This window comes from Malus domestica, chromosome 06 (assembly GCF_042453785.1).
Source record: "Malus domestica chromosome 06, GDT2T_hap1".
Taxonomy (NCBI): Eukaryota; Viridiplantae; Streptophyta; class Magnoliopsida; order Rosales; family Rosaceae; genus Malus; species Malus domestica.
Genome location: NC_091666.1, coordinates 33,342,148 through 33,355,405, shown reverse-complemented (window position 1 = coordinate 33,355,405; position 13,258 = coordinate 33,342,148). Strand labels below are relative to the sequence as shown.

Sequence of the window (13,258 nt, the reverse complement as noted above, 5' to 3'; positions counted from 1 at the left end):
GTAATTATTTTAATCTTTCCTAGTCAGAGGTGGCAAAAGGAACACGAGTAATGATAGGCAGATTAAATTTTGTAAATTAAATGATATGGAAGTTGATAATTGGATTATCATTTAAACGTTGATAAACATATTCATTTCCTATTTGTGACATTTCATTTAGTTTGCAAATTAGTCTACAAATTTAGTCTCTCTAACATTACTCAAAGGAACACTATTATAACTACAAGACATTTATTTCAACCCCTTACTAAGGTTGACCGTTTAGGCGGTACGTACGTAGGTGGGCATGATGACAAGCAAATTATTTTTTACGGGAGGGAAAATCGAACAAGCGACCTCAAGGGCAAGGAATAATATTTTTAATCAATTGAGCTACAAGACACTTGCATTAATCTAAATTATACGGTTAATTAATGTTTATTTATGCCTAGACATACTATATATATATATATATATATATATATATATATATATTAAGGGAGTAATGCTACAGAAACTAAATTTAGAGATTAAAATTGTAAACTAAATGATGTGTGACCAATAGAAATAAGTACATCTATCAACGCTTAAGTAATAAACCAATCATCAACTTCCATTGTACAGGCGACAGGTCGACATGGCAAGCAAGTGTTTGGCTTTCGACAACGATAAGCCGAATTTCTCAGTCATGTCCAAGTCTTTAGGTAGCATTCCACTAGGGAGCTCCCAGTTGAAGCAGTGCAACAAGTTTCCCAGAACAGGACGAACTGTGGTTAACCCTAATTGCATAGCAGGGCACCCTCTTCGACCAGACCCAAATGGTATGAGCTGGAAGTCATGTCCACGTAGGTCAACGTTATTATTCATAAACTTTTCAGGGTAGAATTCTTCCACATTATCTGACCATACACTTGGATCCCTCCCAATGGTCCAAATATTGATAAAGACTCTTGATTTCTTGGGTATGTGATATCCATCAACCGTAATGTCCTCCATGGATTGATGAGGGACTAGTAATGGGGCAACTGGGTTTAGCCTTAAGCTCTCCTTGACCACCATGCTCAAGTAATCCAGCTTTGGCAAATCACTTTCTTCCACCATTCGATCCATCCCGATCACACTCTGGAGCTCTTCTTGGAGACGTTTCATTACTTTCGGGTGCCTCAAGAGTTCTGCCAGGGTCCAGACAATCGCCGTGGCTGAGGTGTCAAAGGCACCCGCAATCATGTCGAGTAAAATGGCTTTGGCATTTGTTCGCTCGAGCATGTAGACTTCCTCATCGTTGGGGTTTAATGGTTGGTGGATTGATGAAAGCAGCACGTCTACAAAGTCCTTATGATGATTGCCTTGTACCTCACTTCTGGAAACTTGTTCATGATCCTTAATTATCTTTTCGAGTAGTTGGTCGACAGTTTTGCTAACTCTCTTCATGCGCTTGGTCAATCCCTAAGTGGAAGAAATAGTTAAGATTCCATACAATCAATCAATCATATGTACTTCTAGTTGAGTACTGTAGCTATCATTTTTATTAGACAATGAAATGGACAAGACATGAATGCATATATAAAAGCTATTACATCTTGTATTTTTGGAGTAACTTTTGGGTGAGGATAGGCACATACGGTGACACTCTCACATGGGTATAAGGGATCATGTGCACATACGGTGACACTCTCACATGGGTATAAGGGATCATGTGCAACCCTTTTTTCTGAGATGAAAGAACAATTACAGAGAGAAACGTTAGTTTTGTTTAGTTTCATTCCTATATATAATCATGTACGTTGAGTTTGATTCCTATAATATTATTGGACTTTTTTTTCCTTATTTTATGTATTAATCTCTATTTTTCTCTGTCAAATGGTTGATCATTTATTGGAATTAAAGTCATTAGTAATTATTAAACTCAATAATCGGAGTCACTCATGTAAAATGCAAATTTTCCGCCCTAGGAGTTTGATTCTTATAAAATTGGACTTAAACTCAATTTTACCCACTACGTAAGGCCTCAAAATCTATATCTACATATTTACTAGCATTTTATCTTTTGAATTTTTGTAAAATCCTCATTTTCAATGGTAAAATAAAATCCTTAGTATTAGTATTACATCCTTTATGAAGGATAAGAAAAAAAACACATACATGTAACATATGCTTTTAAGGGAAGGGATTCTCATTTTTAGATTAGTTGTGGAGTCTATACTACATTGAACTTCAATGATATCTTAATTGTCTATTTTCAAGTTGTACCTCTTAAATCATTCTTGCAAAATTAGCCAAATAAAAAATGTTTGAGGCATCAATTAATCTAATTGAGCTCCAAGACATTGATGAACATTATGTTATAAGAAACATATATTAAAATTTCATCGTGACAATCAAATGACCAAATGATTTTGGATTGAATTGATTTTTTTGCAAGAATGACCTATGAATAGAGACAAAATATAGACAATTCTTATTATTGAAGTTCGATGTGAAGTGAGACCTACAACTATTTTTTTTTTTAAATGGAGATCTTCCCTTAAAGAGCATGTTGAATATATTTTAAATTTGTATAGTTGATTGCAGAAATTAAGGTTCCTAAAATAATGAATTATGCATTAAATCCATTGCTATTGTAATAATATCCCGGATGCCATTGGCAACCAAATGCATAAGATAGGGAGCAATTTGTATTTAATACTTTAAGTTGGTCAGAAAGATGTAAAATATTGATTGGAAAATATAAATAAGAACTTATATATATATGGATGTATATAATTTGTATTTAATACTTTAAGTTGGTCAGAAAGATGGAAAATATTGATTGGAAAATATAAATAAGAACTTATATATATATATAGATGTATATTTTTTGTATGGTGGACTCCGCTACTCTAAGAGAGAAAATTAAATAAAAGCTCAAATTTACATCACTCTCATTAGCATAGAACTCCCATCTACCCCTCTTGAAACTATAAAATGAGATGAGATGTAAATATATTTTTACATCTCTAATTAGGAGATAGTTTATCGTCAGCAGGCTATGGAATGGACCATACGATATGAATCATATGATTTTGCATTTACAATTTGTGGATGCTTTGACTTTGTGAATCATATCACCAGCAAAAAGACGATAAGTGAGCTCGCTAAAGTAAACAGATATTCCTCTCAGATTAATTTGTACGAATGTGAACTAGTTACTCGCTGTGTTTGGATATACTTTTTAAAATGACTGAAAGCGTTTTTAGAAAAAATGTTTTTGGATTCTAAAAGTAATATTTGAAGTGCTTTCTACAAGAAGCACTAGTTATATTTGCTTCTTCCAGAAAGCATTTAAGTGTTTTTCCAAGATTTGCTAGCATTTTTATTAAGGATTGTTTCTAAAAATAATTTTACCAAAAACACTTTAAGTCATTTTAAGAGCACATCCAAAAGAGCTCGGTTTCCCTAAACTATGAATTAATCTCGTTCACTTTATTTGTTGACATACGTCATCTAAATACGTCATCTAAATAATAGAGTTTAAATATTTTTAGAAGAGTAGTGCTAAAATCAGTTGCCATACGTGTGTGCACTTATTTGCAACGCCTCTACTTTGTATTTGTGCTTAGCAATAGCGTGTGTGCAATGATTATAAATGTCCCTACTTTACGGTGTTCCTAGCATTTCGCTAGTTTTATTATTGATTCATCTATCAAGTTTGTATTTAAGAATGAAGGGTAACATACCTGAAGATCAAGTGGACTAAGGAAAGGCACATAATCACTAATGTTGAAAGCTCCTGTCAAGAATAGGGCTTCCTCAATAATCCCCTTGAGATCAAACATATCATCATTTTTTCTCCCCAACACCATCCTATACGTGATTCCCTCAACAAGCTCACCGACCTTCTCACTAAAATCCACCACCTCGCCCGCCTCCGCAGCTACCTTCAGGGACTGCACCAACAACCCTACCTCCTCCCTTCTTAGCGGAGCAAAACCCTCGATTTTCGAGGGACAAAGAAGTTGAAGCGTGTAGAGTTTCCGAATACGGTGCCAATATGGGCCATATTCAGTAAAGGCCATGGCCTTCGTGCCGTAGGCCATGTACTCGGAGGCTTGGAGTTTGGGGCAGCTAGCGAAAATGTTGTCGTGGGTTTTGAGGAATAGCTTTGCTGTTTTGGGAGATGAGACCACTATGGTTGGTATGAACCCTAGACGCATGGACATTATAGGTCCATATTTTTTTGCCAGGTTTTGGAGGCTACGGTGTGGGAGGTTGCCTAGCATATGAAGATTGCCAATGATTGGTAGTGCCGTAGGGCCAGGAGGCAGTTTTCGGCTTTGCCTTGAGGAGGCATTGATTAGGCGGAGGAGAGACCATAGGAATGTGAGGAATACAAGGATGAGGATGGCTATTTCTGAAGGACTCATTTTATATGATTTCTGGGTGAGATCGATAAATGGGACATTAGACACACACACACATATATATACATGTAGACTCATTTTGTTTGATACTTATAGAGAGTTCAAGATCCAACAACTGATTGATATATTACCCAATGCCAGCATGTGGAAAATGAGTTCTTTAACCTCTATTAGGATTGTCTCCACTCCTAATTCCTTCCATTTTTTTCTTTCATTCTCTCACACTTTTTTATTTGTCTTTCTCTATCTATAAAGAAGTCAATAAAAGATGTTGACATGGTTTAATTGTAAACTGTTCAAATTAGAAAGAAGGGAAAGAAAGAGAGATAAAGAGGGGATAAAATTCTACTCCCTTTACCCTCCTACTTCTGTAATTTTCATGAAATTGAGAGAGAATTTTGAAGAAGAATGCACAAGAGTTGATTGAATATGGATGGATATGGACAACATGAGGATACGTGTGCCATCTTTTGAAGGTAACATGTCTTGTTCTAGTTGTACATACATGCTGTGTTTTCAACTTTTCCACAATTGGGGGGGGGGGGGGGGGGGCGCGGAATGCACAAGAGTTCATTGAATATGGATGGATATGGACAACATGAGGATACGTGTGCCATCTTTTGAAAGTAACATGTCTTGTTCTAGTCAGGGCCGGCCTTGAGGGTAGCCGAGGTAGGCGGTCGTCTAGGGCCCCCAATTATTTCGTTGGTGCAGTGGAAACATAAGAAACATTACAATTATTTCGTTGGTGCAGTGGAAACGGTTCCACTCCGTTTTCATTGGGGTGGGCAGTTCGAAACACCTTGTAGGCATTAGTTTTTGCTTTTTTCAAATCTATGAAATTAATGATTAAAATTAAAGATAAATTGCTCTTAAAAAATTTTAAAATTACAAGAATCAAAAGGAGTTAAAATTCAAATCTATGAAATTAAAGATTAAAATTAAAGATAAATTGCTCCTAAAAAATTTTAAAATCAAAAATCAAAAGGAGCTAAAATAATTCAATAAATATTAATTTTGAATGAATTTAAAATTTTCAACTTTAGAAAAAAAATAACAAAACCTCATGTTAGTGGGTGGTTTATGTTTAAATTCTTATTTATTTTCAAAAATATTTTAAATAAAAATTGTATAAATAGAAAAAACTTGAGTTTCTTAAATAAAAAACATACAAAGGTCAATTGTCACACACCCACGTGTGTGACAAGAAGCTACTGAAATTAATGGCCTTAATATATCCAAATGCATTTTTTTCTTTTGCTTTTGAAAATAACCTAAAAAAATAACAAAAACCAAAATAATCATAATTTTGTAATCATTTTTCTTTTAACTTCCCAGTCTTTCTATTTCTATTGAATGTTTAAGCAACTATCACTTGGTCCTGAAGATTGTAATTTGAGGTAACCATAACTTTGAATTTAAATTTTCTTTTTCAATAATTTATTGTTAAACTAGGTTATTCTAAAATTTGATTCACTAGTGTTTGTTGATTTTAGAAAAGACACAAGAGAATCACTTGGCGTTGTTGAATTATTATATGGTGAGGAGAGTAAAAAATTGTTAGTGCCCTAGGGCTAGGAGGTAGTTTTTGGCTTTGCCTTGAAAGTGAATAGCAATAAAACTTGATGATTAAGAGAGTAAAAAACAATAAAACTTGAAGATTGCCAATGATTGCCAATGATTGGTAGTTCCCTAGGGCCAGGAGGTAGTTTTCGGCTTTGCCTTGAGAAGGCATTGATTAGGATGCAGAGGATAGACCACAGGAAGGTAAGGAATACAAGGATTAGGATGGCTATTTCTGAAGGAATCATTTTTTATTGATTTTTGGGTGAGATAGATGGACTCATTTTGTTTAATACTTATAGAGAGTTCAAGATCCAACGGCTGATTAATAATGGAGTCGAATCTTGCATGTGAATGAGTTCTTTACCTTGGACTACGATTCTTTTCCCGCCCTAATCCTCACAAGTACATAACATCATATTTACCACATCAATTCCATCACGGGCATCAACAGTTCGTGGTAGAAACTATTTCATTACCACGGTCGAGTGTAGCTCATGGTAGATAACATTAATCCACCACGGTCAAGTTCTGGCCCGTTGTTAAAAGTGAATAATTTACAACGGTTTTTATTCCCATAATGGAATATCAAAACCACCACGCGATATGCTCGTAGTGGTTACTTCAAACGACCACACACCACCTTTTGACAATTCACCACGCCCTTGGCCCGTGGTGGATGTTTTTTTGTTTTTTTTTAATATTTTGAAAGATATTAAAATCTAAAATCCCAATTATTTTCCCCTCACGTGAAACTGGACGAAAACCCTAAAAAGAAACCGTCAATCCTTTTTTATCGTCCTCTATCTCCCCCACCTTCCCATATCCCTCCACTCCTCTGCACCAACCCACCAAACCCTCATCTCTTCTCCTCATCGACTCGTCATCCATCCACCCTTCCCCCTCATCTTCGAATCGTCATAAATCGCCAAGATCAACGGCATCAGCGTCCGGGCCTTCTTCCAGTGGTGGTCGATCACGGGAATCCGGTCGAGCGGCGACAACTTGGTGTTCGAGGTCGGCATGGTCTCCGCCAAGTACCCCTCTAAGAACTTCGATGAAAGCCCTGTTTGCGAGGGTCAGCACTCCTATTCTTAGCAGGTTTTAATTTAAATTAATTCAATTTTCGTTCAGATTTTGAGCTGGTTAATTTGGGAGCTAGGGTTTTGAATTTGTGATTTGTATATGCATGATTGCGATTGGGGTATGTAGCCATCGGCTGGAATGCTTTTTGAATTTGTGGTTGTTGAATTGAAAACTATTTGTTCAGATTTTGATGACTTGCCCATGAAGTTTACGTTCTGCTTTACTCTATTTATACACGTGCATATATATATATATATACACACACACACAGAGCACGAACCAGTTATATATAAGGAAAAAAGATATGCAGTAGTAATACTTCGATCAATTGAAACTGCAAATTCGACTATACTAGTGTAAACATTGTAAAGAAAATGCTTGTTCACTTTTTTTTTTTATATAATATTGATTGCTAAGAAGATGGTTTCTATGTGTCTTTTTGTATGAATTTCTCTACCTTTTTCACAAAAAAAATTTCACCATAAAGTCCCCAGCATGTATTGTTTGCATCTCCACTAACCATTCTCTAATCCCAGTTGTTTCAATATGTATTCTTTTGCTCGGCCAATTTCCTTCTTTGTGGCTCCATCGGCGGCAGAGCAAATTTCTGTTTTGTTATTAGATAATTAAATTATTTTTGTTTTGTGAGGCCATTCCTGTGTACAAATTAATATATTAAGACATAGCAGATGTTGATAATTCAACTGTTTTTGTTTTGTTATTAGATACAATGTGATAGAAGAAGTGCACGAGAAGCTGACGATGCTTCTAGACAAGCTTCCAAAGCTAGTTCCCAAGTATACGAGAACAAGTACTAAATAGTTAGCTTATGAAACTTATGATATTTTGATATAAGTTGTTCGAATTTTGTGTCTTCCATGTTCGATTGTCACAGAGAAGTAGTCCAAACATAGAAAGAGACAGCATTAAGAGAAAAGAAAGGTCTAAAGCCACTTCTCAGGTAGTAACACACGCTTGATAATAATTGTTAAATAGTTTGATAACTTAATCATTTGAAATTGATGTTCTTATTTGGTTTCTTTATGCTAGTTAAACCTGTTGGTATTTTACGAGGGTCTTCATGCAAGTTACTAAATTGGCTCGGAAATAGACAAGTTGTTGCAACTGGAGAAATAGAATCAACAAATCCTGAGGTGAAAGTTCATCACATGGTGCTTGATCCTGATTGATGGAAAGTTTGGGTAAGAGTGGAGAATATATCTTTGTACCGCCCTACAAGTGAATTTCGTGTCGTGGAGGATGCTATATCTAGTACAATTGCCTGGCCATCAAAGTACGTCTGAGTTGGAGAGTAATTTTAGTTCGTACTTAGACTAGAAAATGGTACTTTGGCACTACATGGATAGTATTTTATGACTTCCGTTGTTTATGTATTCATTAGGCACTACATGGATAGTACTTTATGACTTTTGTTGTTTATGTATTCATTTGGAAACTCAAGTATTTTTAAATTATGTTATAATATTATCAAGTATTTTTTTATGTAATTATTATATTGTAGTAAATATGCAATTTTGTTGATTATTCTGTACTAAAATATATAAATAAATAAATCAATATATATATATATATTTGTTAAATATATTTTTTTTAATTTTGGAAAATAATTTATAACGGGCATTAGATGTGGTCAATTAGTAATCGACAACGGTCATAGCATGTGGTGTTAGATCTCAATCTACCACGGGTACAATCCGTGGTTATATTGCATTTGACAACGGACATAGCCTGTGGTAGAAACTGAGACTTTTTATCACATCCAGAATACTAACGGGCACAGTGTCCGTGGTAGATTGCAATTTATCACGGGTATTCACCGTGATAGATGAGCTTTTTTCTTCTAGTGCCTCCCCATTTTCCTTTCATCTTTGTCTTTCTCTCTCTATAAGGAAATCAATATAAGATGTTGATGTGATTTAATCATAACTATTCAAATAGGATGGGAAGGAAGGGGAGAGAGATTAGAAGGAGAGAATATCACACTCCCTTTACCCTAATACATGCAAAACAAAATTTAACCGAATGGTCGCAAAAAAAAAAAAAAAAAACAAAGTTGTATGAATTCTTTTATATAAGCAATAATATTTCTATTTGTGCTTTTGCAGCTTATGTAGCTACACCCAGCTCTGCAATTTTTATGAAATTGAGAGAGACTTTTGAAAAAGCATAGCGACGTACGTAATGCACAAGAGTTGATTGAATGTGTAGATATGGATTGATCAAGGAGGATAAGTGTGAGGTAGCAAGGCGTGCCACCTGTTGAAAGTAACACTGCATGTCTCATGTTCTCGTAGTACAGTATAGGTATATTTCACTTTCATAACAGGGTGGAAAAAATGGACAAGAACCGAATGGCTGGGAGGCCAAAGTAGTCAAACTGCATGCATGCAGGTTAATTTCAAAATGGGAACTAACGAAAAGCTCTCGGTACTGTTTACTTTAACGAAAAACCACATTTTTACACAAAAAAGTCAATCTTGATACTATTCATTTTACTCTTTATTTTGTCATTATCATTAAAATTCAAAGTTTTCAAGTCATTTTCATTAGTTTTCCTTTTCAAAATACCATAAATTGCCTCTAAATTTTTTTAAATTACTATTGAATTAAAAGGAGTTAAAATAATTCAACAAATATTAATTTTGAACGAATTTAAAATTTTAAACTTTAGAAAGAAAAAAATAGCAAAACCCCACGGTTTATGTTTAACTTCTAATTTATTTTCAAAAATATTATTAATAAAAATATATAAATAACAAAAATTGAATTTCTTAATTTATTATGTAAAAAATCATAATAAAACTTTAATTTAACATACAAAGGCAAATTGTCGCATGCGTATGCATGTGACAAGATGCTAGTTCAAGATAACGTATGAAACATTGTCTGTGTGTTGACTATATGGAGTTTACACATACACATGTGTAAACAGATCGGCTTAGTTCTAAAATGAATTGTTGTTTTTTTATTTAGAAAAATCGATTAATAAACGTGAGCAACAATTTTGGTGAAAAATGCAATTTGTAAAGCCAGTAAGGAAACCTTAATTAGTATCGTTTCCAAACTTCTTTACATTGTTTAGCAAGAATTTTAACAAGCTTGTGGTGTGGAAAAAATTCTGCGAAAAAAGTGGTTTTGTAAATGTAGACATTGAAATTTCGTTGAAATAAATGTTAGCCATCACATTAAAATTACATTTGTAAACATTGAAATTTTAGTGAAATAAATGTTGACCATTGCATTAAAACTACAACCTTCACCCAAATTCACCTACAACATACACCCAAATTCACCTACAACAATCCATCCAAATTCACCTACAACCTTCACCCAAATTCACCTACAACCTTCACCCAAATTCACCTACAACATACACCCAAATTCACCTACAACAATCCATCCAAATTCACCTACAACCTCCACCCAAATTCACCTACCCAAATTCACCTACAACATACACCCAAATTCACCTACAACAATCCATCCAAATTCACCTACAACCTCCACCCAAATTCACCTACCCAAATTCACCTACAACATACACCCAAATTCACCTACAACAATCCATCCAAATTCACCTACAACCTCCACCCAAATTCACCTACAACAATCCACCAATTCACCTACAACATCCACCAAAACAAATGGATGGTGGTGGTTCATTCCCAAAGCCTATAAATAGGCTCCTCCATCAAAGAATCAAGGGAGGATTTTAGATACACTTTCTCTACTCCCAAATTGGAAGAGAAATCACACCACACCAAAGCCTTGAAGCCTCGAAACTCTGAAGCTCTCAAGCAAATCCCGAAGGATCAAGAAAGCCCTATCTGTTCTTCGTGAAATCCTCCTTCAAGATCAAGCTCCAACGCCCCTTGAAGAACTTCCACCCATTCAAGATCAAGCCCCGACGGCCCTTGAAGAAGGTGTTCATCATTCATCAACTGTTCGTCCAAGATCAAGCCTCGACGGCCCTTGGATCAACAACACTACATCTACACGTTTCAAAGATAGAATCAGAGGATAAATTTGTAGAAGAGATTGTAACCCCTAAATCATTAATACAAATATTATTTTGTACACGTGTTCTTGTCTCTTTCGTTTCAGGAATTTCCGTGTTTACAAATTTGGCACGCTCGGTGGGACAGTCTCTACCTCTCATCTCTATCTTTGAATCCGCAACAAGCACAAATGGCGTCAAGGAAGGCCCAAGTTGTTCTCGCTGCCAATGCAAGAAACAAGAGCGTCATCACGACAGGGGGCATCACTTCAGGCATCATAACTCGAAGTAAGGCAAAAGCTCTTTCCGCCGCCTCTTTCGCCCCTTCATCAACTCCGCCGAAGGCACAAGAGCACCCGAGGTTCGAACCGGTGATCACCCTGGCCTCGCTCAGGGCGCCAAGAGAGGAAAGCCAGAGGAAGTACTCTGAATCCTTACTTTCCGATGCCGACTCGAGCAGCGGCATAGCTATGCAAGTCATGGTTACCGGAACAACTTCAATTGAGGAGCAGCTGGCTCAGATGAACGAAGCAATCGCAAAGCTCACAAGGACTGTGGAGGAAAAAGACCTGCAAATCGCAGCACTTGTTAACCAACTAGATGCAAAGCCCGATGAGAAAGCCAGGCAAGGGGATAATCCGGTAAAGAAGGAAAACGACGAGGATGAGGAACCTCCAGTGGAGAACGTCGAAGAGACGCTGAAGCTAGACCAAGCGGCGACACTTATGGGGTCTCTCTCTATCCAGCAGCTGCAGGAGATGATCGCCAACACCATCAAGGCGCAGTATGAAGGAAGCTCACATGATTCCGTACTATACTCAAAGCCCTACTCCAAGAAGATTGACGCTTTGAAGATGCCAAAGGGCTATCAACCACCAAAGTTTATGCAGTTCGATGGAAAGGGGAACCCGAAGCAACATATCGCCCACTTCATTGAAACCTGCAGCAATGCTGGAACAGAGGGAGACTACCTCGTCAAGCAGTTCGTGCGCTCGCTGAAAAGCAACGCCTTTGACTGGTACACCGACCTCGAGCCCGAGTCTATCAGCAGTTGGGATCAGCTAGAAAAGGAATTCCTCAACCGTTTCTACAGCACGCGCCGCACCGTAAGCATGCTGGAGCTGACCAGTACGAAACAGTGGAAGGAGGAACCCGTCGTCGACTACATCAATAGATGGCGTTCATTAAGTCTGGATTGCAAAGATCGGCTCTCTGAAACCTCTGCCATTGAGATGTGTGTTCAAGGCATGCACTGGGGGTTACATTACATTCTCCAAGGCATAAAACCAAGAACGTTTGAGGAGCTGGCAACGCGCTCCCACGACATGGAGCTGAGTATCGCCAATCACGGAAAGAATGAGCCGATCACCCACTTCAAGAAGGATAAGGTGTTCGCCCCGAGTGTGGACAAGACCGGAAAAAAGCCTGCAAAGGAAACTTTTACTGTCAACACTACCCCCATCAAAACCCCATCCGCGCCTATCAAGACCACCTCTGCACCTATCAAGATTTCCTCCAAGACCAAGGCAAAGGAGACAAAAAGAAGTGAGCCTCCTCGCACCCAAGACAAGTATAAAAACACCTTGAGAGAGTTGGAGCAAAAGACGTACCCTTTTCCTGACTCAGACGTGGATGCAATGTTAGATGACTTGCTGGAAAAGAAGGTAATTGAGTTACCAGAGTGCAAGCGCCCTGAAGAAATGAATCGAACGAACGATCCTAGGTACTGCAAGTACCATCGTATCGTAAGCCATCATGTGGGCAAATGCTTCGTCCTCAAAGAACTCATTATGAAGCTAGCGCAACAAGGGAGAATCGAGCTAGACCTTGAGGACACAGCCGCAACACATACTACTACAGTGGCGTTCGGATCCTTCGATCCCGTGCCTCTCCAAACGACACCCAACCATTCCTATCAATGTGCAAGCTACACGGCGCCTTCTACACAACCATCGCCGGGGGCAAACGAACAAGATGCGTATACCGATGATGATGAAGGATGGACATTGGTGACCTACAAAAAAACAAGGAAACCAAAACCACAAGCCACAAGACCAAAGGTGGAACAAGTGAGAAAACACCGTCGCCGCAACAGTAGGAAGCCTAAAAGAAACGTAAAAGTCGATAAGCCAACGTATGCTGGGGAACCCGTGGAGCAAGAGCCACGCATTCCTGTCTCCTTGCGCGAGTACTTCCCGAATGACTTCTTCCA

The 13,258-nt window shown here is 37.4% G+C and overlaps 1 protein-coding gene and 1 long non-coding RNA gene across 2 annotated transcripts; one reads left to right on the top strand and one right to left on the bottom strand.

Moving 5' to 3' along the window:
* Positions 1-501: 501 nt before the first annotated feature.
* Positions 502-4,820, bottom strand: LOC114825413 (cytochrome P450 CYP736A12-like). Its single transcript, XM_070824198.1, has 2 exons — positions 3,696-4,820; positions 502-1,425 (listed from the first exon to the last, which is right to left on the bottom strand). Exons 1-2 carry the CDS (start codon positions 4,455-4,457, stop codon positions 586-588), a joined length of 1,602 nt encoding a protein of 533 aa, XP_070680299.1. The 5' UTR covers positions 4,458-4,820; the 3' UTR covers positions 502-585.
* Positions 4,821-6,661: 1,841 nt separating this feature from the next.
* Positions 6,662-8,536, top strand: LOC139196726 (uncharacterized). The gene is made up of 3 exons (XR_011581837.1): positions 6,662-7,043; positions 7,754-7,989; positions 8,079-8,536. It is a non-coding gene; the product is annotated as an uncharacterized lncRNA (long non-coding RNA).
* Positions 8,537-13,258: the final 4,722 nt, after the last annotated feature.